The sequence below is a fragment of the Bos indicus x Bos taurus genome, chromosome 4, assembly GCF_003369695.1.
Source record: "Bos indicus x Bos taurus breed Angus x Brahman F1 hybrid chromosome 4, Bos_hybrid_MaternalHap_v2.0, whole genome shotgun sequence".
In the NCBI taxonomy this organism is placed as follows: Eukaryota; Metazoa; Chordata; class Mammalia; order Artiodactyla; family Bovidae; genus Bos; species Bos indicus x Bos taurus.
The window spans coordinates 45177166-45204385 of record NC_040079.1 but is presented as its reverse complement, the minus strand read 5'-3'; the positions used below and the strand labels follow the sequence as shown (position 1 = coordinate 45204385).

The following is a 27220-nucleotide window of genomic DNA, read 5'->3' as shown; positions in this document are numbered from 1 at the left end:
CCCCTACTCTGTGGAGAGGGGGAAGAGACTGAGGTAACTTGCGGTTTCCTCAGCATAAGAACTCCTCCAAGGCAACCCAGGTTCCAGTGCCATCCTATTCAAAATATTCCTGAGACAACCACTTCGCACCCGACTGTCCCCTGTCACACTGCCTCTCGACCTTTACACAGCATTTTATTCAGCCTGCCGCCAAGCGCCACCTTCCACCTCCGCACGGCGTAAGGAGTGGGGGTGGGGCATCACATTGCGCATGCGCATGTTTCCGAGCGCGCCCGCGCGCGCGCGCCTTTTGGCAGGAATGGCTGTCAGGCACGAGGGGCGGGGAGAAAGCGTGCGAACACAAAATTGCTGCGGTGGTCGGCGGTGACGTAAAAAGGCAGCGCCGTACTTCTGTGAGTACAGCTTCCGCCGGAGGGGATATTCGCTCTTCGCAGGCATGGTGCGCTGCAGTTGCGTGTTGTTCAGAAAGGTCCGTGGCTAGTACCCCCTCAGCCTGATGTGCGAGGCCAGGTGCCTCTAACCCCACCTGAGGGTGCAGGTTTTTCGCTTTCCTCCTTCCCCACGTATTTCTTCCTGGGGGCCTCTTTCTTGCTTTTTTTCTTAGTCCTTTTAGCCTCTGGAGAACTCGGGCTTGGCCTGTAATAAGAAGGGCGTGATCACCGATCTTTGTTAGGAAGGTTGTTTGGAACAGGGTTTGAGATTTTTCAGGGCATAGTGTGCACGTGAGATGCAGGGCTGGGATACTTGCTTGCCGTTTAGGCACGCGATATGGTTATAGGTGGAGTGTAGGTTTGACTTTTGACTCAAATACGTATTTTCCTTCTTTTAAGTAGTAATATCCATAACTTGTTTTTACATATTTTTTCTTTGAATGCATTGATACAAATAACTTTCTAAAGACGATTTTTATCGGTAAACGAAAATAGGTAACTGACTTGCCTTCTTGTGAGAAACTAAGAGTTTTGTGCACTGTGGGTTTAAGAATCGTTTTTGTAAACAATTCGCAGTTCTTTTCAGATTTAAAAACCACTGTAAGATCCTTACTAGCAATGTTTTTTGAAACCTACTGGCATCATAGTTTGATCATTATTACTAAGGACGAGATTGGGATAATCCTTTTAAGTTTGGGTTCTAAATCTTTGATAAATCTAGAGCAGTAAAAAATGTCACATATTGTAAGGAACTTTAAAAACAAGAGTTTTATTTCTGTCGGAGGAAAGGCGTGGTTAATGAAGTTTTACTTTATTCAGCTATTTTCCACAAAATAGGTGGTCAGAAGAGAGACTTGTGAAGCATAGTACTTAGGTATCTAGGGTAACGAATCCTTAGGCAAAAAAAAAAAAAAGACCGACTACGTTTTTTTGCTGGTTATATTATTAAAGGCTACTTGTGTAACTACTGCCATAGCGGTCACTGCCAGTCCATGTTTTTTTTGCAAGGGAAATCTACCTCTTCACTTACCTGTGATGCATTTCTGATCTAGCCCTACTAAACTAAAAAGTAAATTCTTAAGCTCTCAGAGAAAAATGCTCTGGCTCACTCTTAAGTTCAGTTTTATATATTCCTTCCACCCTTACTATACTGTTTCATGACTATATTTCCATACTCAAATGAAAACCTGTTCTTTGAAACTTTGCTTTTAACTTTCACTGCAATCTCAAGTCTAGACTTGAGATTTACCAGTATCACCAAAGGAGCTTTTGATAAATGTGCTGGTTTACCCTAGTCTCATCCCCTTCTCCAAAGTATATCAGAATGGTCAGTGAGTGTATGTATTTTTTAAAAAAGTCCCCAGATGTTTTTGATACTTAAAACTATATACTAAATGACTAAAAGATGGGAAGATTATGAATTTAAGAAATTACTCTGTAAGGAATTTTGATAGTCCAGGTGGCTAAGACACAGGATCTGACCAGTAGGAAGTTCTTGATTTAGTGAGGGAAACAGAAATAAACCCTAGATGCAGTGTAGGATTTCTAGAGGCCTAATGGCAATTTACTCCAGTATTCTTGTCTGGTGAATCCCATGGACAGAGGAGCCTGATGGGCTATAGTCCATAGGGTCACAAAGAGTCAGACACAACTGAAATGACTGCACAATGTGTATACACATTATATATACATATATATATGTATGTATATAATAATAGATATATAATTAAAATTACTGAGTGCCCAGCTAAGCCAGTAGTAAATATTAAGTTGAGAAATTAAGAAATACATCAGAAAATAGGACATTTGGATGGGTTTATGATAGAAAAGAAAAAATGACATTGTAAATAGATGAAACAGCATGAGCAGAATGTCATGGAGAAGTGACAGTACATTGTGTAGTATAGAGTAAAGAGGAGCAGGCTATAGGAGGGGTTGAGTGAATGGCAATGAAACTGGAAGGGTAGGTTAAAAGCTTTAACTGTAGCACGGAGAATTTTAGACTTTATTTTGTAAACAGAAAACCGTGAATGGTTTTTGAGTAAGGGAGAAATATGTTTAGAGATCAGATCAATTTTCAGAAAAATAAGCTCTGGCAGTGAGACAGAATATGTTTTGAGGAAGGAATGACTAGATGCTGAAAGACCAGTTAGGAGCTAATGTTAATGGTCAATATACTAGAGCATGTAGTTGTGCTATAAAGGAAAAATAGTAGAGCTTCAGGGAGAGAAACAGGTATAAAGATTCCCATATGTAGCTCAATGAGTAGAGAAGCTTTAGTTTCATTATTTGAGAAAACATTGGAGGAACAGAATTTACCTAAGGAAAAATTGATTTTGTTTTATAACATGAAAGGTGACTGTTATCCTTTCAATACATAAGATATATATTTGAGGGATTTCAAGTATAAGATACAGATCTTGTTTCAGTTGCTTTAGACTATTAAGCTTACATCTGGTGGAGATGTCCAACTCATTGGAATAGAGAATATCTCACCTGGGTGATAGTTGCTAGTACAGACTGAGAAAGTACAGAGGAAAAAGTCTGTTGAAAAGTGGGCCAATGTCAGACCTTCAGGTTAGGAAGGACAACAATTGATAATGAAAAACAGAGTTAATATGGGAAAGTGAGATCAGACAGGAGGTAGACTAAGCAAAAACAGTAAATGTGGCATACAGAAAAACCTTTTATATTTTTAGGAGTTTTAATGGCATCAAAGAACTAGAAAGGAGTTCAAAATTGGCAAGCACTTAATGGTATCAGTTCAGTTCAGTTCAGTTGCTCAGTCGCGTCCGACCCATCATGACCCGGTGGACTGCAGCAAGCCAGGCCTCCCTGTCCATCATCAACTTCCAGAATTTACTCAAACTCATGTCCATTGAGTTGGTGATGCCATCCAACCACCTCATCCTCTGTTGTCCCCTTCTCCTCTTGCCTTCAATCTTTCCCAAATCTTTGTTTGGTATACAAATGTTCTTTTTTTCTCTTTCTTTATTAGTATGGAAACTTCATTGATAACCTGAGACTTTTCACCAAGGGAGGAAGTGGTGGAATGGGCTACCCTCGTTTAGGTGGAGAAGGTGGAAAAGGTGGTGACGTCTGGGTTGTAGCCCATAACAGAATGACTTTAAAACAACTTAAGGATAAATATCCTCAGAAACGGTTTGTGGCTGGAGAAGGAGCAAACAGTCGGTAAGTATTTACTGAATGATTTTGATTTTATGAAATGAATTCCTCCCAGAAGAAGAAAAAGTTAAAAGATAAAAATTTATTTGGAATTTGAAGTAAATAATAGCCTGAATTTGTAACTGAGCAAAAATCTACAATTTTTGTCTCTAGTTAAAATAACAGATAAGTACTAAGATGGTTCTGAAATTTTTAAACTTTTGTCCTTCCAGTGTTTATATTCTTTCACACTTCCGTTATAGAAACAGAAAATGATCTGAATCTCCACTGTTTTCTTCTGAGATTATCTTTGACAATCTTTTTAGTAAACTCTCTAGAATGTTACCTGGCTACTCCACCCGACTGCAATGCTTAAGATGTAAAGACTGTTTGCTGCTATGTCTCTTGAATGTTTTCCTTTTGTCTCTGTTTTCATTTTCTCTCTGTGAAAGCAAGATCTTCCGTTTGTTTTTTGTTATGTTGGCCTTAAAAATAGGAGTATTTTTTCTTTCATTGTAAAAAAAAAGAAAAAAATTCTTAAACCTTCCATCAAAATACAGACTATGATTCCTCAGGCCTGTATAATTCTGTTATTCTTTAGAAGGTTTTCGTACAAAGCTTAGGCTTTCTGTTCCTTTTTTGTTTTCCCTTCCCAAGCAAGTGTTTGGGTATATGTCTATATATTTTTAAAACTAATTTTCTTTATTTATTTGTGGCTATTCTGGGTCTTGGTTGCTGCAAGGGCTTTTCTCTCATTGCAGTGAGGGGGGGCTGCTGTCTAATGGAGGTGCACGGGCTTCTCATCGAAGTTGCTTGCCTTGTTGCAGAGCGCGGGCTCTGGAACGCGTGGACTCGGTAGTTGTGGTTCCCAGGCTCTAGAGCACAGGCTAGGTAGTTGTGGAGCATGGGCTCAGCTGCTCCGTGGCATGGGGAATCTTCCTGGACCAAGGATTGGACCCATATCTCCTGCATTGGCAAGCAGGTTCTTTACCAGGGAAGCCCCTGTTTGGGTACATTTATTTGTCACAATTGTAGATGATGGAATGTGGCACTTGCTTGGGGGATGGGTGTAAGCAAAGGCTAAGAGCCGTACACAGGCTAAACAGCCTGCAACACAGAGTGAGGAACGTCCCGCCGCAACCACAATAGCAAACATTCCTGCCGCAAATATCCAGCAGTCCTCTACTTGTAAAGAAATCCTTGGAGAAACCCCTTAAATTTCTTTTGAGCATTTTTATTTTATGAATAGTCTTTATAGGGCAAATTTTGAGTTCCCTATATTAGAATTCAGTAATCAGTTTAAAGATCAGGGTGGTGTTTTGCTATTTTGTTGTTACAGGTGGGAAATAACCTGCAGTTTACATCCCAAAGTAAAAATTTTCACCATTCTATAATTTCTTTTGAAAAGTACGGTTGCTATAATTCCAAACTTACTCTGTTTAGATCAGTGGTGAGCTAAAGATGGTATATAACATTAAATGTTAAGAAAGATTTAAAAAGAACATTTACTGTGCTTGTGTGTTGCAATTTTTAGACTGTAAAGGCTTAAATCTAAAAGATTAATAAGAGCCAACTGGATGAAGGAGAGGAAAAAGCATTACAGGAAAGCTAACAACATGAAAGACCTAGAGATAGAAGACAAATACCAATAAAAGACACTAAAAGAAGGCCAGTGTGGGTGGTATGCAGAAAACATAGACTGTAGTGGAAGATGAGACTAGAAAGATTCAGAGCTTTATCATTTCTAAAATCCTTTGGTATTCTCGAGATTGTCTCCTGTCTTCAGTCTCAGTCATCACCTCCAATCGATTCTTTATCCAATTATCTCCAGTGCTTTTTCTGTAGCATCAAATTTGTTAATGTGACTTGCCTATTTAAAATCCTTCAGTGTTCCCCATCACTCTAAGATAATATTCAAACTCTTTAACATAGCATATCAGGCTCTTTGTGATCTGGCCTACAGTGTCTTCCACCCCATTTCTACTGTGCTTATGCTCAAAATAACTTATTTCACCAAATACCTAGTTCCGTTCTAATCATGTGTGTATGTGTGTGTGTGTGTATTTTTTTTCTTTCACTTGCCTGCCTTGATTATCTGGCAAAAATCTTCCTCCCCTTCCAAGTTCAAGCACCACTTCCAAAATGTTGGTAACTGAGTAAGATCTTAATTGCAGATATCTAATAATGTCTACTGAAAGACTGCTTTCGTTCATCATGAAATCTAATCTCAGTAAATTGGCTTATGCTTGCTTAACTATGAAAATGATCAAATACCATTTCAGTTATTTAAAAAGCTGTTTATAAAATTGTTTTGAAATTTAAGTGGCAAATGTTTTTAATAAAGTATCTTAATAGAATATTCACTAGCAGTAACAAGAATGAAAAGTGAGTCTTGTCTTTACATTTAAAAATTGCAGCATAATCCCAGTAAGAGAGATGTTCTATTTAAATCTTTCTTTAATATATTTCAAATTCATTCATTTTTGTCAATCTAGTTCAATCAGTTGATGTTACTTGAGTATCTACTTTGTGCCAGTGACTATACTAGATGTCTAGGATAAAATGATGATCTAAACTGTTGTGTTCCCTGCTGCCTTGGAACCTAACAGTAGTCTCGTATGAGAGCAAATATTTATCAAATAAATGAACGATAGAAAATTATCACTGTGACAAGTGTTATGATTGAGAGCCTGCACATGAAAATGCATATGGCAGTTCTGACCTAATCAGAGAAACCAGGAATAAATAGGTTTTTTAAAAGGTCTGCTGCTGAGTCACTTCAGTTGTGTCCGACTCTTTGCGACCCCATAGACGGCAGCCCATCAGGCTCCCCCATCCCTGGGATTCTCCAGGCAAGAACACCGGAGTGGGTTGCCATTTCCTTCTCACATTTAAAAGGTCAAGTACTTATAATTCTTCTAACCAGAAAAAACCATTATCAACCTTTTCATGACTTCTCTAAGACTTTTCTGTGTCTTTATGCAAAGGTAATTAACTCTGTATATAATATTTGGGGATATAAAAACAGGAGCACAAAATTTAGTAACCTTCTCTTTTAACTTTTTTTTCCCATCCCAGAAAATAGTTAAGAATGCCTGAATAGTCCGATAGTATTGGAAAGAACATAAATTACTTTGTCATTCATCTATTTAATTATTGATTTTTTTTTTTACTGTTACTATCACAATGCAATACATGTCTTTGTGCACATAATAGTTTACATGGTTGTTCACTTATTATTTTTTTTTTAATAAATTCCCAGAAGTGGAATTACTAGTTAGAAGTTTGTACCACTTTATCCTCTCTTGAGCAGTTTAAGAATAGCCATATGAGCCTCCTGTAATTAAAGTACTCTCATTTGAGGGGATTTTTAAAAAATACCTTGTTATTCATCAATGGATTTTTCACATTTATTTGTGTTGTTGGAATGATCTCTTTCTTTCAAATATACATTATTTTAGCTTATTATCAGTTAAAATGAGTTTTAGTAGTTAGCTTGGTAACTTAAATCGTCACTTAATATTTTTATTGAGATATAATATCCTAAAATGCAAATAAAATATTTATTTTTTCTTCATTATTTGACCACTTAACATCTGCATTAGAAGAACAGGTTGATTATCTTCTTTCTATACCATTAAATTTGCTTGAAGCATCAACCATTTAATCTGGCAGGTTTTCTTTATGTTAATCTGACTTTATTTTTTTGTAGAGTTAGTGCACTGAAAGGCTCCAAAGGAAAAGACTGTGAAATTCCTGTACCTGTGGGTGTTTCAGTAACTGATGAAAATGGTAAAATTATAGGTAAGTGTACTGTAGCTTCTTATATTGTGAATGATAATGCTGTGCTCTGCTTAGATGTGCCCAGCTGTTTGCAACCCCATAGACTGTAGTCTGCCAGGCTCCTCTGTCCATTGAATTTCCCAGGCACGATACTGGAATAGGTTGCCATTTCCTTCTCCAGGGGATCTTCTCCATCCAGGGATCTAACCCAAGTCTCTTACATCTCCTGCACTGGCAAGCTGATTCTTTATCATTGCACCACGTGGGAAGCCCATAAAATTGTGAGAAATGTGCACATTTTCAAAAATTGAGAGCTGTAAGGAATAGCACCTCTCAAGTTTCAGGATTTTTTTTTTTAAAACGTTAAGTATTTTAGTTGCTAGTTTGTAAAACAGCTTTTAAAATCATTACATAAAAGTTGTTCAGAATTAGCCACTAGATTAAAAATTATTTTAAAGACAAGAATATTTACTTGGTTTTGAAAAAAATAACTAGCCTTTTCCGTCCACTAGCAAAGGTGTTTTTCCAGGGTCAGACTTTTAATAGAAACTTGATTCTGTTATTAAGCGCTTTAGATTTGTAAATTAGACGTTCCTGGCTTCTGTATCTGAAAGAAGAGTGCCATTAGTGATTAGCTCCATTTATTAACCTTTGCGTTAAATATCTTCATCTCTCTTTTTAAGGAGAACTCAATAAAGAGAAAGACAGACTTTTGGTAGCAGAAGGAGGTCTTGGTGGCAAATTACTTACAAATTTCTTACCATTGAAAGGCCAGAAGCGAGTAATTCACCTTGATCTAAAACTTATAGCTGATATAGGCCTGGTGGGGTAAGTATCATTCATATTTTTATTTTTATGCTTTCAGAGAGGTAATTCATGAAGGAAATAAATATAAATGGTAATGTGGGGGCTGCATTATTTCTTATTTGTGGAAATTGTGTGTTGTTTGTGTACTTTTAGAATATGCTGCTAAACGTAGTAGTTTTCATATTGCCAACGTAGAGAGTTTCATAGTTACTGTTCATTTGTCAAGTTCAGTTCAGTTGAGTCGCTCAGTTGTGTCTGACTCTTTGAAACCCCATGGACTGCAGCACGCCAGGCCTCCTTGTCCATCACCAACTCCCAGAGTTTACTCAAACTCATATCCATTGAGTCGGTGATGCCATCCAACCACCTCATCCTCTGTTGTCCCCTTCTCCTCTTGCCTTCAATCTTTCCCAGTATCGGGGTCTTTTCAAATGACCCAGTTCTTCGCATTAGGTGGGCAAAGTACTGGAGTTTCAGTTTCAACATCAGTCCTTCCAATGAATATGTAGGACTGATTTCCTTTAGGATGGACTGGTTTGATCTCCTTGCTGTCCAAGGGACTCTCAAGAGTCTTCTCCAATACCACAGTTCAAAAGCATCAATTCTTCAGCACTCAGCCCTCTTTATAGTCAAACTCTCACATCCATACATGACCACTGGAAGAACCATAGCCTTGACTAGACGTACCTTTGTTGGTAAAGTAATGTCTCTGCTTTTTAATATGCCATCTAGGTTGGGCATAACTTTTCTTTCAACAAGTAAGCGTCTTTTAAGTTCATGGGTGCAGTCACCATCTGCAGTGATTTTGGAGCCCCCCAAAAATAAAGTCTGTCACTGTTTCCTCATCTATTTGCCATGACATGATGGGACCAGATGCCGTGATCTTAGTTTTCTGAATATTGAGCTTTAAGCCAACTTTTTTACTCTCCTCTTTCACTTTCATCAAGAGGCTCTTTAGTTCTTCACTTTTTGCCATAGTGTGGTGTCATCTGTATATCTGAGGTTATTGATATTTCTCTAGGCAATCTTGATTCCAGCTTGTGTTTCATCCAGCCCAGTGTTTCTCATGATGTACTCTGCGTATACGTTAAATAAGTAGGGTGACAATGTACAGCCTTGACGTACCCCTTTTCCTATTTGGAACCAGTCTGTTGTTCCATGTCCAGTTCTAACTGTTGCTTCCTGACCTGCATACAGATTTCTCAAGAAGCAGGTCAGGTAATCTGGTATTCCCATCTCTTTCAGAATTTTCCATAGTTTATTGTGATCCACACAGTCAAAGGTTTTGGGATAGTCAATAAAGCAGAAATAGATGTTTTTTTGGAACTCTCTTGCTTTTTCGATGATCCAGTGGATACTGGCAATTTGATCTCTGCTTCCTCTGCCTTTTGTATAACCAGCTTGAACATCTGGAAGTTCACCGTTCACGTACTGTTGAAGCCTGGCTTGGAGAATTTTGAGCATTACTTTACTAGCGTGTGAGATGAGTGCAATTGTGTGGTAGTTTGTGCATTCTTTGGCATTGCCTTTCTTTGGGATTGGAATGAAAACTGACCTTTTCCAGTCCTGTGGCCACTGCTGAGTTTTCCAAATTTGCTGGCATATTGAGTGCAGCACTTTCACAGCATCGTCTTTCAGGATTTGAAATAGCTCAACTGGAATTCCATCACCTCCACTAGCTTTGTTTGTAGTGATGCTTCCTAAGGCCCACTTGACTTCACATTGCAGGATGTCTGGCTCTAGATGAGTGATCACACCATCATGATTATCTGGGTCATGAAGCCCTTTTTTGTATAGTTCTTCTGTGTATTCTTGCCACCTTTTCTTAATATCTTCTGCTTCTGTTAGGTCCATACCATTTTTGTCCTTTTTGTGGCCATCTTTGCATGAAATGCTCCCTTGGTATCTCTAATCTTCTTGAAGAGATCTCTAGTCTTTTCCATTCTATTGTTTTCCTCTATCTTTGCACTGATCACTGAGGAGGGCTTTCTTATCTCTCCTTGCTATTCTTTGGAACTCAGCATTCAGATGCCCGTATCTTTCCTTTTCTCCTTTGCTTTTCACAGCTAGCTATTTGTAAGGCCTCCTCAGACAACCATTTTGCTTTTTTGCATTTCTTTTTCTTGGGGATAGTCTTGATCACTGTCTCATGTACAGTGTCACGAATCTCTGTCTATAGTTCATCAGGCACTCTATCAGATCTAGTCCCTTAAATCTGTTTCTCACTTCTGCTGTATAATCGTAAGGGATCTGATTTAGGTTATAACTGAATGGTCTAGTGCTTTCCCCTACTTTCTTAAATTTGAGTCTGCATTTGGCAATAAGGAGTTCATGATCTGAGCCATAGTCAGCTCCTGGTTTTGTTTTGGCTGACTGTATAGAGCTTCTCCACCTTTGACTGCAAAGAATATAACCAGTCTGATTTCAGTGTTGACCATCTGGTGATGTCCATGTGTAGAGTCTTCACTTATGTTTCTGGAAGAGGGTGTTTGCTATGACCAGTGTGTTCTCTTGGGAAAACTCTATCAACCTTTGCCCTGCTTCATTCTGTACTCCAAGGCCAAATTTGCCTATTACTCCAGGTGTTTTCTTGGGTTCCTACATTTGCATTCCAGTCCCCTATAATGAAAAGGACATCTTTTTTGGGTGTTGGTTCTAGAAGGTCTTGTAGGTCTTCCTAGAACCATTCAACTTCAGCTTCTTCAGCATTACTGGTCGGGGCATAGACTTGGATTACTGTGATATTGAATGGTTTGCCTTGGAAACAAACAGAGATCATTTTGTCGTTTTTGAGATTGCATCCAGGTACTGCATTCCGGACTCTTTTGTTTACTGTGATGGCTACTGCATTTCCTCTAAGGGATTCTTGCCCACAGTAGTAGATATAATGGTCATCTGAGTTAAATTCACCCATTCCAGTCCATTTTAGTTCACTGATTCCTAAAATGTTGACATTCACTCTTGCCATCTCCTGTTTGACCACTTCCAATTAACCTTGATTCATGGACCTAACATTCCAGGTTCCTATGCAGTATTTGTCTTTACAGCATCGGACCTTGCTTCCATCACCAGTCACATCCACAACTGGTTGTTGTTTTTGCTTTGGCTCCATCTCTTCATTCTTTCTGTAGTTATTTCTCCATGACTCTTTGTGACCCCATGGACTGTAGTCTCCCAGGCTCCTCAGTCCATGGAATTTTCCAGGCAAGAGTACTGAAGTGGGTTGCCATTTCCTTCTCCAGGGGATCTTCCCAACCTAAGGATTGAACCTGCGTCTCCTGCATTGCAGGCAGACGCTTTACCATCTGAGCCGAAGGGAAGCCCAAGGGGCTTCCCACGTGGTGCTAGTGATAAAGAATCTGCCTGCCAGTACAGGAGACAAAAGAGACACAGGTTCAATCCCTGGGTTGGGAAGATCCCCTGGAGAAAGAAATGGCAACCCACTCCAGTATTCTTGCCTGGAGAATCCCATGGACAGAGGAGCCTGGCAGGCTATAGTCCAAGGGGTCACAAAGAATCGGACACAACTGAAGTGACTTAGCACTAGCACTAATCTCCAGTAGCATATTGGGCACCTACCGACCTGGGAAGTTCATCTTTCAGTGTCCTATCTTTTTGCAGAAAAATCAATCAAATGCAGTAGTATAAGAGGGTAAAAGAATGTTACCGGATCTTAGGAATAAAATTAGGAATCCAAAGAAACCACATCTTAAAAAGTACATAGAAAGAGTAGGGGGAAAATGACTAAGATATTCTTACAAGTTTTAATAGAGGTATTGAAGTATCATCAATCAGATGGCTAAAGACTGGTACAGGTGATCTCAGCCATTAGCTTTACACACTGGTGAGCACCATGTTGGATCTTGTAATGACCACTCCCCTGTCCTTCACTCTCTGTTTAGGAACTGTCCATTCTCAATACTGCAGACCTTACAGTGTTGTTCTCTCTCACCAGCCTCCACCTTCATCATACAGTGCTATTTAGCTGTAGGGTTTGCAGTACTGGCACCAACTGGAGGGAGATATATAGCAAGGTAGAAGGCAGATAAAGGAAGGGAAATGCTCAGCTTTGCGTGTCTCCTCTCCCTCTGTCTTCCCCTCCCAAGCTTCACTGCAGCATTCCATGACAGTCAGATGGAAGGCCTAAGGAAAAGTGAGCAGAAACTGCTGCTCTACTCCAACTGCCACTTCATTCCTTGCCTTCCCATAGTTTCTCATCTCTTTTCATCTTCCTCTTCTCACATCTCACTGCTTTTTTATCACACTCTGAACTCCTCACCTCATTCCATGCCTGTCTAAATCTTACCAGCAGGGGCTTAGAGTTCACAGAGGCCTCATACCTGCTGAAGTTGTAACAGAGAAAGATGAGATCTTGGCATTAAAGCTTGCTATTCAGATTTAATTTTTTTTCAATAAAACATAGTTATGATGGTAATGAGTCATAGGTTCTGTAATACTATTGGGATGGGCAAAAAGTTTGTTTGGGTTTTTCCATAAGATGTTATGTTGTGAAAGAACTTTTTGGCCAACCCAATATTTATTTTTAGGAACTTTATGGACTGGATAGGATTTTGTGGATAAGACTGAGAATCCAGCCATTCACTTTCTCGTTTTCTGGAAAAATATGTTTCAGTTTCCATAAAGATACCTTTACAGCCTAACAAGAACATACCAAGGTTGAGTAGTGAATACAAGTTGGGTGGTGATGGGAGACTCAAGTGAGACCGTTTGTCTTAGAATCTCAAATCTTCTGAAGGCCGGCTGGATGGTCTTGAATACAATATCTCTAAGCCTTTGTTTTCTCTTTAATAGAGGATGGCAGTAGTCCTGCCTTAAAAATGTTATTGCTGAGTAAGATTACATTTGCAGCATAACAGATGTCTTGGATTTATGAATGCTCAATGAGTGAATGGTAGCTGCTATCATTATCATCATCATATATTATTAACTTATTAGAGACCACATATAGTGAAATAACTAAGCTTTTCAGAAGTGGACTTCATGTTAGTTAATATCAGGCATCATGATTTTAGAGCACAATGTTTCACATGTATGCTAGTGCTTTTAATTAGGTAAGTATTCTTAAAAAGTTACCTAATGTGAATACCAGCATAAGCAGATACCCCTTAACTTTTAAGCCAGCTTCGGGAATGAACTGAGCCTTGAAAGCAAGTTATCATGTAATGAGTATACTTGTATTGCTGTGGTCAAATCTGATCTTTGCATGGGTTGGACTTCAGCCTGTAAAATCTTCATTAGGTAACTTTCAAGAAAAATTTGTTATTGGTTCTTCAATCATTAGCTTCCTTTTTCTTCTTATATTTTGCTCTCTTTGGAAATAGGTGCATTTTTCTGTGCTAATATTGTTATGAATATATGAGAATATTAGAAATAAGCAAGTCCAGCTAGTGACAGTCATGGCAAAAATGATTGCAATTGCTTTTCAAAAAGTTACAAGAGCCTGGGTATAATAGGATATAAGAAAATACTGTTTTGCCAGGGGAAATGAGTCAAGCAATCTCGTGTAATTTTATTCTAAATTTATTGTAGGAATGTTTTAATAAGGAAGATTGTTTAAAGAACTTCATTAACAGCTTAAAATTTTTTATAGAATTCCAAGTTAATATTCATAAAATATTTACACTATTATTCCAAATGAAAATTTGGCAGTTTTGAGAAAAGATCATTATTTGAATGAAAGCTGTGAAGACAGGGATAACATTTTTCCTGTTGGTTGCTGTATTTCTCATGCCTAGTATATTGCCTGACCGAAGTCAATGCTCAGTATTTGTTGGATGATTTTTTAAATTGAGATACACTTGACATAGAAGTTTCAGGTGTACAGTGTAATGATCTGATATTTGTATATGTTTATCACCACCGTGGTAAGTCTAGTTAGCATCTGTCACCACGTGTAGTTTAAAAAATTTTCTTCTTGTGATGAGAATTTTTAAAATTTACTCTCTTAGCAACTTTCAAATAGTACTGATTATTAATTATAATCACCATGCTGTGTATTACATCTCCATGACTTAACTTATTTTACAATTGGATTTTTTTTTTCGGCTGCGCCACACAGCTTGCAGGATCAGAGTTCCCCAACCAGGGCCTGAACCCAGGCCCTTGGCATTGAAAAGCAGAGAGTTCTAACCATGGGGTGGTTAGACCCGTGGTTAACCAGGGAATTCCCTACAGTTGGATGCTTTACTTTTTCACCCCCTTTACCCGCCTTACACCCTCCTCCCCCTACACACATTTTTCTCTGTGCTTCATCCGTCATTGGACACCTTAGATTGCATTCACATCTTGGTTATTATAAATAGTGCTGCAGTGAACATGGGGGTGCGTATATCTTTTCAAGTTAGTGTTTTGGGACTTTTTTTTATAAATATCCAGAAGTGAAATTGCTGGATCATATGGTAGTTCTATTTTTAATTTTTTAAGGAATCTCCATACTGTTTTTCATAATGACTGTACAATTTACATTCCCATTGGTTGAATTAATTTAATGAAAATATCTGAATGATTTTAGGAAATTACCTTTTAAGTGGCTCCCATTCTTAGTATTTTCTTTCATCCATTGGGGGCTTTTCTTGAGGGATATTTAGCAATAAAATAAAAACCTTTAAAACAGCCAGATATTTTAATGTAATATTTCCTTATCTAGAAATTTACCTCAAGGAATAAAGGTATATGTAAAGATTCAAGGATATTCACATCAGTGTTTAAATTCTTTTTTAAAAAAAAGTTTGACAAGAAATTAGTGCTCATTTAGTGCAGAAAGAAAATTAGTGCAAAAAGAAACAAATTAGTTCAGAAAGAAAAAAAGAGATGTCTGTTAGTTGCAGCACTTAATGTTAAGGTGACTTACTGTTGCTGTATGTCTTTCTAGCTGTATGCACATTTTTTGCAATGTTATTTATAACAGTAAAAAATTTTGAGACCACCTAAATGCCTAATAATAAGAAATTAGGTAAGTAAATTACAGTGTACCCTTGAAATGCATACCTTATATAATTCAGTTTAAAAAGAAGGCCAACCAACTATAAGTAGCCTTTTAGTGAAAAAAGGAAGCAAAGTTGAATCTAATCAGATATCTACCAATTTATAGGAATATGTTAAAGGGCACCATGTGTGTCAGCAGAAAAAACAGACAGGAAAAGAAACTACAGGACAAATGACCCAGTTTCTTTAAAAATAAAATTGCAAAGGGGAGACAAGTTTTAAAGGGAGCCTGTACTAAGAGAAATTTAAAAGATACGTCAACTAGTTGTAATACGCAGACCTTATTTAGGTTTTTATTTAAATAAACCAACTTTTAAAAAGTTATTAAGAATGTATTAATATTTGTTGAAGCTAGATGATAGCTAAATCAGGTTCATTACTTTGCTAGTGAAATGTCCATATGAAATGGTTTAAAAAAAAAAATCCACAAAACAATATAAGAAATATTTTGTCAATGTTGGCTAGAGATAGTGAGTTGCAGGTATTTTTATTAATTTCTTTTTGTTTTTCTAGAGGTTTCTTTTGTTCTACATTTTTTTTTTAATGTTACTTGATTGTCAGTAGTGAAACATCTTTGGTGTTCACCATAAATTTATCTTTACCTTTTTATAAGTATATTTTATTCCTCAGGTTTTTCAAGATTGTAAATTTATATTCTGCTTTTAATTCCAGCAATATTCAAGAAGTCTGTTTTTTGAAATGTTAGGAATTCACAGATAAGTATTTAAAATGCTGTTATTTGTTGTGACATATTAATATGAATTTATTTTCTTGTTTCAGATTCCCAAATGCTGGAAAATCCTCTTTGCTAAGTAAGATTTCTCATGCAAAACCTGCAATTGCAGATTATGCATGTAAGTACAAATTTTTTAGTGTGTGGGGTATATTTTAAAGACTAATTTTTCTTTGAGTATGAATAAAATATAACTGGGGTAGCCTTAGTTTGAAAATTCTTGGCAGACAGAATATATGGATTTCCCATTAATCTTTGAAACCTCTATAGCTCTCAGGAAAGTTCCTGGTACTTGGATACTTTGTCACATTTATTTCTCTGTTGCATAATCATTTGTTTGGTTTAGTTATTATTTTATGAGTCCCTACCCTTTATCAAACACTGTGATAAATGCTAGGAAGGCAGAGATCAGTTCTTTTATTCATTAAGCAAGTATTTATTTCCAGGAACTATAATAAGTTCTGGAGTTATAAAGATTGGTAAACAGAAGTGAATACACTTACTAATGAATATAAGAGGGTATAATATAAGAGGGTGTTCTGAAAGAGTGTAGGTGATTGCTGTAGATTTCTTTGGGAAGTGTGATTGTGGGGATGAGATATGAACAGTAAATGTGAGTTAATTGGTGACAGACAATGGAGGTTGGAGTCTTTTTAGTGAAAGGAAATAGTGTGTACACAAAGGCTTCATGGTGGCAGGGCGTAGATTTGTTTGTCTAAAGAACATGTCGTAAGGGGATGAAGGAATCAAGCTGAGGCTAGAGATGCAGGTGATCTATGATATAGGCCATATAGGCTGTATTTGATCTTTATAGCTTTAGAAGAGGTTATAGCATTTTAACAAAGGATAAAAATGATTAATTTGCTTTTCAAAAAATATCTCTTTGCATATAATGTATAAAATGGATTAATGTGGGACATAAGTGGATCTGGAAAGAACTTAGTAGAATTAGCTATTGCAGTAGCAGATAAGGCATAATGGAAGCTTAGACTAAAAGTAGTGAGTGAATGGGCTTCCTGGGTGACTCAGTTGTAAAGAATCTGCCTGCAATGCACAGGCCTCAGGAGAAGCAGGTTTGATCCCTGTGTCAGGAAGATCTCTCGGAGGCAGGCATGGCAACCCACTCCAGTATTCTTGCTTAGAGAGTCCCACAGACAGGAGCCTGGTGGACTATAGTCCATAGCATCACAAAGAGTTAGACACGACTAAAGTGACTTAGCAAGCAAGTGAATGAATATAATAGGATCTCTACCTTCATTAAACAAAATGGCACAGAATGACATTAACATGGAAAGTGAAAGTCACTCAGTCGTGTCCAACTCTTTGCGACCTGATGGACTATACAGTTCATGGAATTTTCTAGGCCAGAATACTGGAGTCGGTATCCTTTCCCTTCTCCAAGGGATCTTCCTAACCCAGGGATCAAACCTAGGGCTCCCACTTCGTAGGAGGATTCTTTTCAGCTGAGCCACAAGGGAAGCCCAAGAATACTGGATTGGGTAGGCTATCCCTTCTCCAGTGGATCTTCCCAACCCAGGAATCAAACCGGGGTCTCCTGCATTGCAGGCAGATTCTTTACCAACTGAGCTGTCAGGGAAACTATTGAAAATAAAATCATGAAAAATAAAATCAAACAATTCTAGGGTTAGACTCTTCTGATAAAGTAGAGTTAATTTTGTACTAACTGCTATAAATCTCTTGGCCAGTATTTATTGTTAGAAAATAGGGGATCTTTGAGAAGGAAAGAAGAAAAGCAGAAAGTCATAGAAGGAGGGTACTGTTAGACTGATGAAGTTTGAGGATAACTGAATGAGAAAGGACTAATAGATTTCACATGTAGCCCAAATGATAGAAACCTAAATTCTGCCCCCTGCCCTCAACACCTTTGCCATGCTCTTAAAGTTTGAGAGGGACTTTGAAGCCCACTAATTCCTATGCTTTTGCAGATTATAAAAATCTATATTTGTCCTTTTCCAAAATAATTATACCTTTAATTTCAATGAATGAGAACATAATCTGAATTAGGTTGTTCACAGAAAGGAAATATTATTTATTTTATACATAACACTCGGATAGTTTTGAGAGTACAATGCTTTATTCTAGCCTTAATGTACTTTTTTTTTTTTTTAGTTACAACAATAAAGCCTGAACTTGGAAAAATTATGTATAGTGATTTCAAACAGGTGGGTGTTTTTTTTTAAACTTTTATTCTTTTAAAAATATTTATTTATTTATTTGGCTGCTCTGGCATCCTTAGTTGCAGAATATGGGATTTAGTTCCCCTGACCAAGGATTGAACCTGGGCCCCCTGCATTGGGAGCACAGAGCCTTAATCACTGGACCAGCAGAAAAGTCCTGTAGGTGGCTATTTTTAAAATAAGACTCTTGGTTAGAAATGAAAGTACTTGCCTTATTGCTTAGATTTTATAACATTTGACAGTTTCTGTGGTGTTGGAAAAAGTAGCAGGATTTTTTTTTTGGTAATTGAAGTCATGATCAAATCAATTCTGATGAGCACTATCTGAGTAAAATATTATATAAGAATAATTCTTCCAAAGTTTGGATACAGTTTGTAATTATAACATTGATTGTATCTTATTCTCCTTGATGTGTTTGTTCTCACTGCAATTCCATATTTTATTGCCATACTTGATTATTGATTTTCATTTCCTAAAAACATATTCTAAAGTTCATGGATGTAATTTTATCTCACTTTACTGTTCAAAAAAAATGTTTTTAATTGAATGGAATTTTGGTCTTAGCTAGCTATTAAAATTTATTTTTCCTTGGTAAAGAAGAACTATAGTTTTTTTGCATAATTAAAATAAAAACAAAAAATGGAAAATAATAAAAATTTAAAAATATGTATGATCAGCAGTTGCATTCCTTAGTGTTTACCCAGATTAATTGAAAACTTAGGTCCACTCAGAAGCCCACACATAGATGTTTATAGTTGCTTTGTTCATAATTGCCAAAACTTGGAGGCAACCAAGATGTCCTTCAGTAGATGAATGGATAAATAAGCTGTGTACGTATTCAAAATTGAATGTCACTCAGCACTATCAAGCCATGAAAGGACACAGAGGAACCTCCAGTGCTTATTACTAAGTGAAAGAAGCCAGTCTGTAAAAGCTACATCCTGTATGATTTCAACTATATGATGTTCTGGGAAAAAGGCAAAACTGTGGCAATAGAGAAGATCAGTGGTTACTAAGGATTAGGAGGAAAGAAAGGTTGAATAGGTAGAAAGGTTGAATATGCAGCATACAGAGGATTTTTAAGGGCAGTGAAACTATTCTGTGTATTGTAATGGTAGATACATGTCATAAATTTGTCAAAACCCATAGAATGTATAAAACCTAGATGACGAACCCTAATGTAAAATATGGACTTGAAGTGATGATGTATCAGTGTAGTTTCATATAATCCAATGACATAATTCAAAAGATATCAAAGATGTATATTCATTAATCATAGTTGTATAATAGTAAAAATTTTTTTAAAGCTTTAACAATTACATAGAATATTAAATAATAAGTAAAATTATAAGTGCAGGATAATATGAATTTAGAAAACATTATTGGTAATTTTTAAGGGAAATCAATAAAAAGACCTCTGAAGAAAATTCCAGAACATGAGACCTCTATATGTACTTTGGTTTGTCACATAGCTACAGCTTTCTTTAAAACCGAACATTTTAACCACACAAGCAGTGTGTGTAAAGCAGTGTTTTTCATCCCTTATTGTACATCAGGATCACCTGACTAGCTTAAGAACAACAATGATAAATCAAGCTTGGGCCCGGTGATTTGAAACCAAATCCCTGGGGATAGGGCTTGAGGATCTGTAGTTTATAGCAGTTCCTTAGATGATTATGATATGCGGTGAGGTTTGAAAACCACAAGTGTTGAATAATGGTTAATGACTCTAATAATGGTTAATAGTCCTAAATAGAGTATAGGGACACTGTTTCCTTTACTTTTTAAAAATGGTTAAATCCTGGTAGAATATGAACAGTAAAGGAACAGTGGAACCAAACAACCATTTACATATAGAATAAAACACTTTACAGTGCTTACATCCTAAGTCAATGTCTGCTGATTTAATATCCTTGTTTACTTTTAAGAATTTAAAAACTTGAAATTCTTTGAAAAGTTCATATTGAACAGTATAATTTATGGAATTCTAAAGAGAATTCATATTAATAAATGTTAAGCTAAGCCCTAGAATTTTTAGATTGTTAAAGTAAAAATGGGACTCTAATTTCTGATAGCAAAGGATTTTGATTCTTAATACATTTATTTTGTTATCAAAGTATCTTGGGTTTATTAGAGATGCAGTAATTCAGTGGTAATCACAAAATAGAAACTTTATAATTGAAATATGAAAATTGTTGGATGTAATTAGATTTGTGTTTTCATTTTTTATTATTAAACCATTTAATTTTGTATTAGATATCAGTAGCTGATCTTCCTGGTTTAATAGAAGGAGCACATATGAACAAAGGAATGGGCCACAAATTCCTCAAGCATATAGAAAGAACTAAACAACTGCTTTTTGTTGTAAGTCATATGCCTATCAATGTAATGCTTAAAAGAATGTGAGAATCAATGAATTTAGTTTTCCTAGACATTTTTATAATAACATTTAAAGATAAAGTATTAGCATATATTAATCCACTACATCTGTTTAGATAGGAGTCAAATTTATTTATAATATGGGTGTGGAAATGGAACATTTACTGTATCAGATGAAAGTTTGGCCATATTTGTCAGGTTTATTGATTCCTTAGGATTTTCTGTGTACTACTAAATTACACAGCATTATTTTCCTATTTCATGAGATTATCTTTATTAGTATAAGTTGTTTTATCGGTACTAGTTTCTTATTAATGATTGTGATATTATAAGAATAATTACAGTGATCTTAAAATATCAATTTCTCTCATTCACATTACTAAATTACCAAAAGAGTATAGATTAAGAAGTTATTTATAGCTTGAATGAGTGAAACTTTTCAAAACAGAATTGTATACCTGTCATTCTTACATTAAAGGCAATCTTTTATCCTTTTTTTTTTCAGGTTGATATTTCTGGATTTCAGCTTTCTTCCCAAACTCATTACAGAACTGCTTTTGAAACCATAATACTGCTTTCAAAAGTAGGTTTTTCTATCTGGTCTAGTATTCAGGGACATAGGACTGTATGAAATAACATATGACAATTAGAATAAATATATCTTCTACCTCTACTTTTTAAAACTTTGGTGTCAGTTAAAGAATTATCTAAACTTGCTGTCTCCAGTTTCTTAATATTCATCCACTTCTCAAACTGTTGTAATCAATAAAACCTTCCTGGATTTCAAATCCCTATTATATAAATTCTTAGACTGAGTCTTGTTTAACTTAATTCCTACTTCTTAGACTATTTCCCGGTCTACTTTTTAGGCACTCTGATACCCAGATAGTTTGGTTGTACTTTAGATTAGCTGCCTATTAGATATCTTTGATTGGATGTCCCATTAACTTCTCAAATTTAATATGTGTAGAACTGAACTTGGGCTTCCCTGGTCGCTTAGTGGTAAAGAATTCACCTGCAGGGCAGGAGACCCAGGTTCGATCCCTGGGTGGGGAAGATCCCCTGGAGGAGGCCATGGTTACCCACTCCAGTATTTTTGTCTGGAGAATCCCATGGGCAAGAGCAGCCTGGTGGGCAACTGTCTGTGGAGTCTCAAAGATTCGGACATAACGGAAGTGGCTGAGCATGCACACAGAACTGAACTTTTTTTTTTTTTTTTTTTTAATTTTCCAGCATCCCTCAGAAGCTTATTGAATATGTAAGCCAGAAACCTGGGTGATAGTGATTCTGACTTTCTCACCACCTGTATCAAGCCTTGTCAGTTTTATGCCCTAAATTTTTCTGAAATGCAGCTATTTGTCTTCACCCGCACTGTTGTAATCATCAGCCTTTCTTAATAGCTGGTCTCCCTGCTTCTAGTCTCACTTCTTTTCAGGCCATGTTTTATAGGCAGCTAGAGTGATCTTTGTTAAAGAACCAAGCAGATGTTTGTTCCCTGCTCTGATGGTCCCCCATAGCAATGGGTTAGGTTGAAGTCTAACCTGAACATGGTATATGAGGCAAAGTTAGGTTCCTGCCAAGCACTGTATCTCTATTGTTCCTGCACCCTCTCCCGCTTCCCCAAGCAACACCCTGTGCATTCTCTATCCAGCCATATGATTTCTCTCTAACACAACATGATGTCTTTTACCTTAATGACTTTTATATCCTATTCGCTAGCTACATTTTTGCCTATTATTGATAATGCTGTGAACATTTGTGTACAGGTTTTTGTGTGGGTATGTTTTCCTTTCTCTTGGGTATATATATATATCTCTAGGGGTGAAATTACTGGATAATAAGGTAAATCTAATATTTTGAGGAACTGCCAGACTATTCTCCAAAGTGACTGCAGCATTGAATTACTTTACAATCTTACTAACAATGTATGAAGGTTCCAGTTTTTCCAATTAATGTCAACATTCATTATTACCTTTTTTACTTTGACTTTCCTAGTAGGAATGAAGTAGTATTTCATTGTGGTTATGATTTGCATTTCTCTCATGACTAATGTTGTTGAGCATCTTTTTATGTGCTTATTAGCCGTTTGTATGTGTTTGGAGAAATGTCTATTCAGATTGGTTGCCCATTTAAATTGGGCTATCTTTTAATTGTTGAGTTGTAAAAGTTTTTTATAATTTGGATACAAGTCCCTTATTGGTTATATGATTTGCAAATATTTTCTCCTATTCTTTCAGTTGTCTTTTAACTTTCTTTCAGTTCCCTTCTGAAGTATGGAATTTAAAACTGATAGAGTTCCCTGTGTCTATTCTTTCTTTTATTCCTACTTTTAGTGTCAAATATAAGAAGCCACTACCTAATCCATGGTCACAAAGATTTACTTCTAAGCATACTTACTTTTTCCAAGAATAATACAGGCATAGGATTAATTGTCATTATTTAGTTCTGAATTTTATCTATGTGCTTAATATAAGTCCAAATATCTGTATTTGTCTCTAGGCACAAAATCACTTACTGATATCAGAGGTGTGAATGGGCCCTAGAATACCCAGGCCTATAAAGTATAGAAAGACATTACCAAATAGGTCATTTATATAGGTATTTTAATACAGTTATTTGGTTTTTCTCTTTTGATTTAAAGGAGTTAGAGTTGTACAAAGAGGAACTTCACACAAAACCTGCACTCCTTGCAGTAAATAAAATGGACTTGCCAGATGCACAGGGTAAATTCCATGTACTGATGAACCAACTCCAGAATCCTAAAGGTAAACCCGTTCATTCATTTAGTGCCAGTTTAATGAATATCTATTTCTGCTTTATTGACTATGCCAAAACCTTTGACTGTGTGGATCACAATAAACTCTGGAATATTCTGAAAGAGATGGGAATACTAGACCACCTGACCTGCCTCTTGAGAAATCTGTATGCAGGTCAGGAAGTAACAGAACTGGACATGGAACAACAGACTGGTTCCAAATAGGAAAAGGAGTACGTCAAGGCTGTATATTGTCACCCTGCTTATTTAACTTCTATGCAGAGTACATCATGAGAAATGCTGAGCTGGAAGAAGCACAAGGTGGAATCAAGATTGCCAGGAGAAATATCAATAACCTCAGATATGCAGATGACACCACCCTTATGGCAGAAAGTGAAGAACTAAAGAGCCTCTTGATGAAAGTAAAAGAGGGGAGTGAAAAAGTTGGCTTAAAACTCAGTATTCAGAAAACTAAAATCATGGCATCTGGTCCCGTCACGTCATGGCAAATAGATGGGGAAATAGTGTCAGACTTTATTTTTTTGGTCTCCAAAATCACTGCAGATGGTGACTGCAGCCATGAACTTAAAAGATGCTTATTCTTTGGAAGTAAAGTTATGACCAACCTAGATAGCATATTAAAAAGCAGAGACATTACTTTGCCAACAAAGGTCCGTCTAGTCAAGCCTATGGTTTTTCCAGTGGTCATGTATGGATGTGAGAGTTGGACTATAAAGAAAGCTGAGCGCGGAAGAATTGATGCTTCTGAACTGTGGTGTGAGAAAACTTTTGAGAGTCCCTTGGACTGCAAGGAGATCCAACCAGTCCATCCTAAAGGAGATCAGTCCTGGGTGTTCATTGGAAGGACTGATGTTGAAGCTGAAACTCCAATACTTTGGCCACCTGATGCGAAGAGCTGACTCATTTGAAAAGACCCTGATGCTGGGAAAGATTGAGGGTAGGAGGAGAGGGGGATGACAGAGGATGAAATGTTTGGATGGCATCACCTACTCAATGGACATGAGTTTGGGGTAAACTCCGGGAGTTGGTGATGGACAGTGAGGCCTGGTGTGCTACGGCTCACAGGGTCACAAAGAGTCAGACACAAGTGAGCAACTGAACTGAACTGAACTAATGAACACCTACTATTTGCAGAGACTTTTAGGTGTACTGTAATTAGTGGGGGAAAAAAATGAAACCTGTTCCTCTTAAAAAAAAAACAAGTGTGTTTGAAGAAAGAACACATACCATATGAAACTTTTAAATGTGATATGGACAATCTGTTATAGGACATAGAAGGGATGAAAAATTAATTTGAGCTGAACAGTTCAGGTATCATCAAGAAGTAAAACTGGGCTCTTAAAGAGTTAATGGGATTTGGATCAGAAGAGGAAAAAGTCAGCATATATTTATGAAGTCTTTTCACTTTTAACTTATTTCACAAGTTCTAGAACTTCATTCCCCTAGTACATTATGAATTTAATAACAGGGCTAGTAGTTCTAAAGAGATATGTATCTTTGCAGTGCCAGGTCTATAGATCTCTGGAGAGTATCAATCTTCTAAAAAGAACTTGAGTTGTATGTGTGGCACAGAATAAAAGATGCTGTTACTTGTAAAGTATTTGTGTGAAATTGGTCCCTAAATGGACCACTTTGTATAAAGGAATTTGTCTCCATAGTTTTAAATATTGATGTTTGCAGAACAAACTCTACTGTATAGAGATGATGCTTTCATTTTTCTGAGTCTAGTAGAGGACCTTTGGCACAAATGAGAAAAGTAGGATGGAAGGTAAGTGGTTAACATGTTTTTTAAATAGACTTAACCTGTTTTTATCCTTGAGATAAAAATTGAGGAAAATAAATTATAATGTACTAGTACTATCAGACAGCACCAGAAAATCCTCTCTCTTCTCGTAAAAATCCTTATATATATATATATATATACATATTGGGCCTGCCCTTGAGTTAGTAAGTTACTTTGGGGGTATAAACATTCCTCAAAAATTTATAAAGTCTTTATTCTTTAATGTCATTTGTTTTATGAGGTCATTAGATCTGATCACTGGTTGATCTTGCAGAAAAGGGAATTTTCAGAAGTACCAAAGCAGGGGGCGGGGGGGAACTCAGGAGTTTGTGGCTATTTTGGCCTATCATAAAAACAATATAGTCACCTCAGTGATAGTTTCCAAATTAGCCTCTCTTTTCCTTGGGGGTAAATGAATCCCAGAAACCAAGCTTTGTATTGATTTGGTTAATCTCTTCTAGCCAGCCTTTCCAGGTGACATCAGTGTTGATCCATCCCATCAGTATGCCATCCTCCCTTCTGTTGCCTTGGTAACAGAGAAGAAGCAAAAGTTATCTAATGGTTGTCAGTCCCAGTGGGGTGAAATATTGGATTCATCTAAAATGATCTCTCCTTAAACTGTTTTCAATTTTAGTATTCCTCCTAGTACCAGTGATGATAGGTCTCTAAATTTGGACAGTTAAAGGCCACCTGTGTGCTGAAGCAAACTAGAATATCCCAAGTCACAAATGAGTTTATTTTTGTAGAAAAGTTCTCTCAGAGCATCTGTGTTGCCTTACTTTATTGAATGCCCCAAAACAAAATTTATTGCTTCTGTAAGTAAATCATCTTGTGTGATTTATCTTTTGATTGGAGCGTTGTGTGCTCAGTCGTGTCTAGTTCTTTGTAATGCCATGGACCAGAATCCGCTAGACTCCTCTGTCCATAGAATTTTTCCAGGCAAGAATACTAGAGTAGGTTGCCATTTCCTACTTCAGGGTATCTTCCTAATTCAGGGATTGAATCTGTGTCTCCTGTCTTCTCCTGCATTGGCAGGCAAATTTTTTACCACTGCACCATTACCTGGGAACTTATACTTCATTCAGTTAAAAATATATTCATGTAACAAATATTTACACAACTCAGGAACTTTACTTTCACTTTTCACTTTCATGCGTTGGAGAAGGAAATGGCAACCCACTCCAGTGTTCTTGCCTGGAGAATTCCAGGGACAGGGGAGCCTGGTGGGCTGCTGTCTATGGGGGTCGCACAGAGTCAGACACGACTGAAGTGACTTAGCAACAAATATTTACTGAGCACCATTCATGTGCCAAGAACCTTACCATTGTCATTAGTAAAAACCAAAGGTGCTAAGAGCTTATTAGAGAAGGAAAAAATAAAAACTAAGTTTTTGGTTCACAAATGAAACCTCTAGAATAGTTTTGACTTATTTTCAAAGACAATGAAAATCAGCTTTTATCTGTGTTGTTTCAGAATTTTTTCATCTGTTTGAAAAAAACATGATTCCAGAGAGGACTGTGGAATTCCAACACATCATCCCCATCTCTGCAATTACTGGAGAAGGAATTGATGAACTAAAGAACTGTATAAGGAAATCTCTGGATGAACACACTAACCAGGAAAATGATGCATATCATAAGAAGCAATTGCTTAACTTACATATTTCCAATACAGTATCTTACAGTGAGCCACCATCAAAGACTGCTGTTTCTAGTCCTAGAATGGATATCACTTAAATGTATTAAAAGGGATATTGAAATTATGTTCATTTGAAAGCTCTTTGACAAACATTTTTTAGAATGTTGGTTGTTACTAAACTGGTGTATATACCATCATTCAAGAAACATATTTTTAAAGATGTTTTGTAGTTAAGTTTATCAACAGATAAAAAAATAACTGAGGGTTAAAAATGAGAGGTTATAATATTATGGCTATCCACCTGTAATAACATCCTATAGTATTCTATATGTATGTCTCTAGTGAGATAATTGTTATATTATAAAAAAGGATTCCTTATGAGCAACTAGGTTTTATTTGTTTTTGAGTTTATCATTACCTGGTTCTCCTAAATTAGTAATAGTTCTCTTTTTTTGGAAAAACCTCAAACTCCTGAATTTGAACATATTCACAAATAAAGATTACTGATAAACAGCAGATTCA

At 36.7% G+C, this 27220-nt stretch overlaps 1 protein-coding gene across 2 annotated transcripts; it reads left to right on the top strand.

Annotated features, from left to right (window-relative positions):
• The first annotated feature begins 282 nt into the window (after nucleotides 1-282).
• Nucleotides 283-27220, top strand: GTPBP10 (GTP binding protein 10). Of its 2 annotated transcripts, XM_027539308.1 has the most exons (11): nucleotides 283-469; nucleotides 3430-3623; nucleotides 7309-7400; nucleotides 8063-8207; nucleotides 15972-16045; nucleotides 18055-18107; nucleotides 20379-20486; nucleotides 21007-21084; nucleotides 23143-23266; nucleotides 24958-25045; nucleotides 26534-26610. In XM_027539308.1, exons 1-10 carry the CDS (start codon nucleotides 437-439, stop codon nucleotides 25026-25028), a joined length of 972 nt encoding a protein of 323 aa, XP_027395109.1. In that variant the 5' UTR covers nucleotides 283-436; the 3' UTR covers nucleotides 25029-25045; nucleotides 26534-26610. The 2 variants fall into 2 exon arrangements, with proteins under 2 accessions (XP_027395109.1, XP_027395108.1); XM_027539307.1 differs by lacking the exon at nucleotides 24958-25045 and having other exon boundaries at nucleotides 287-469; nucleotides 26534-27220.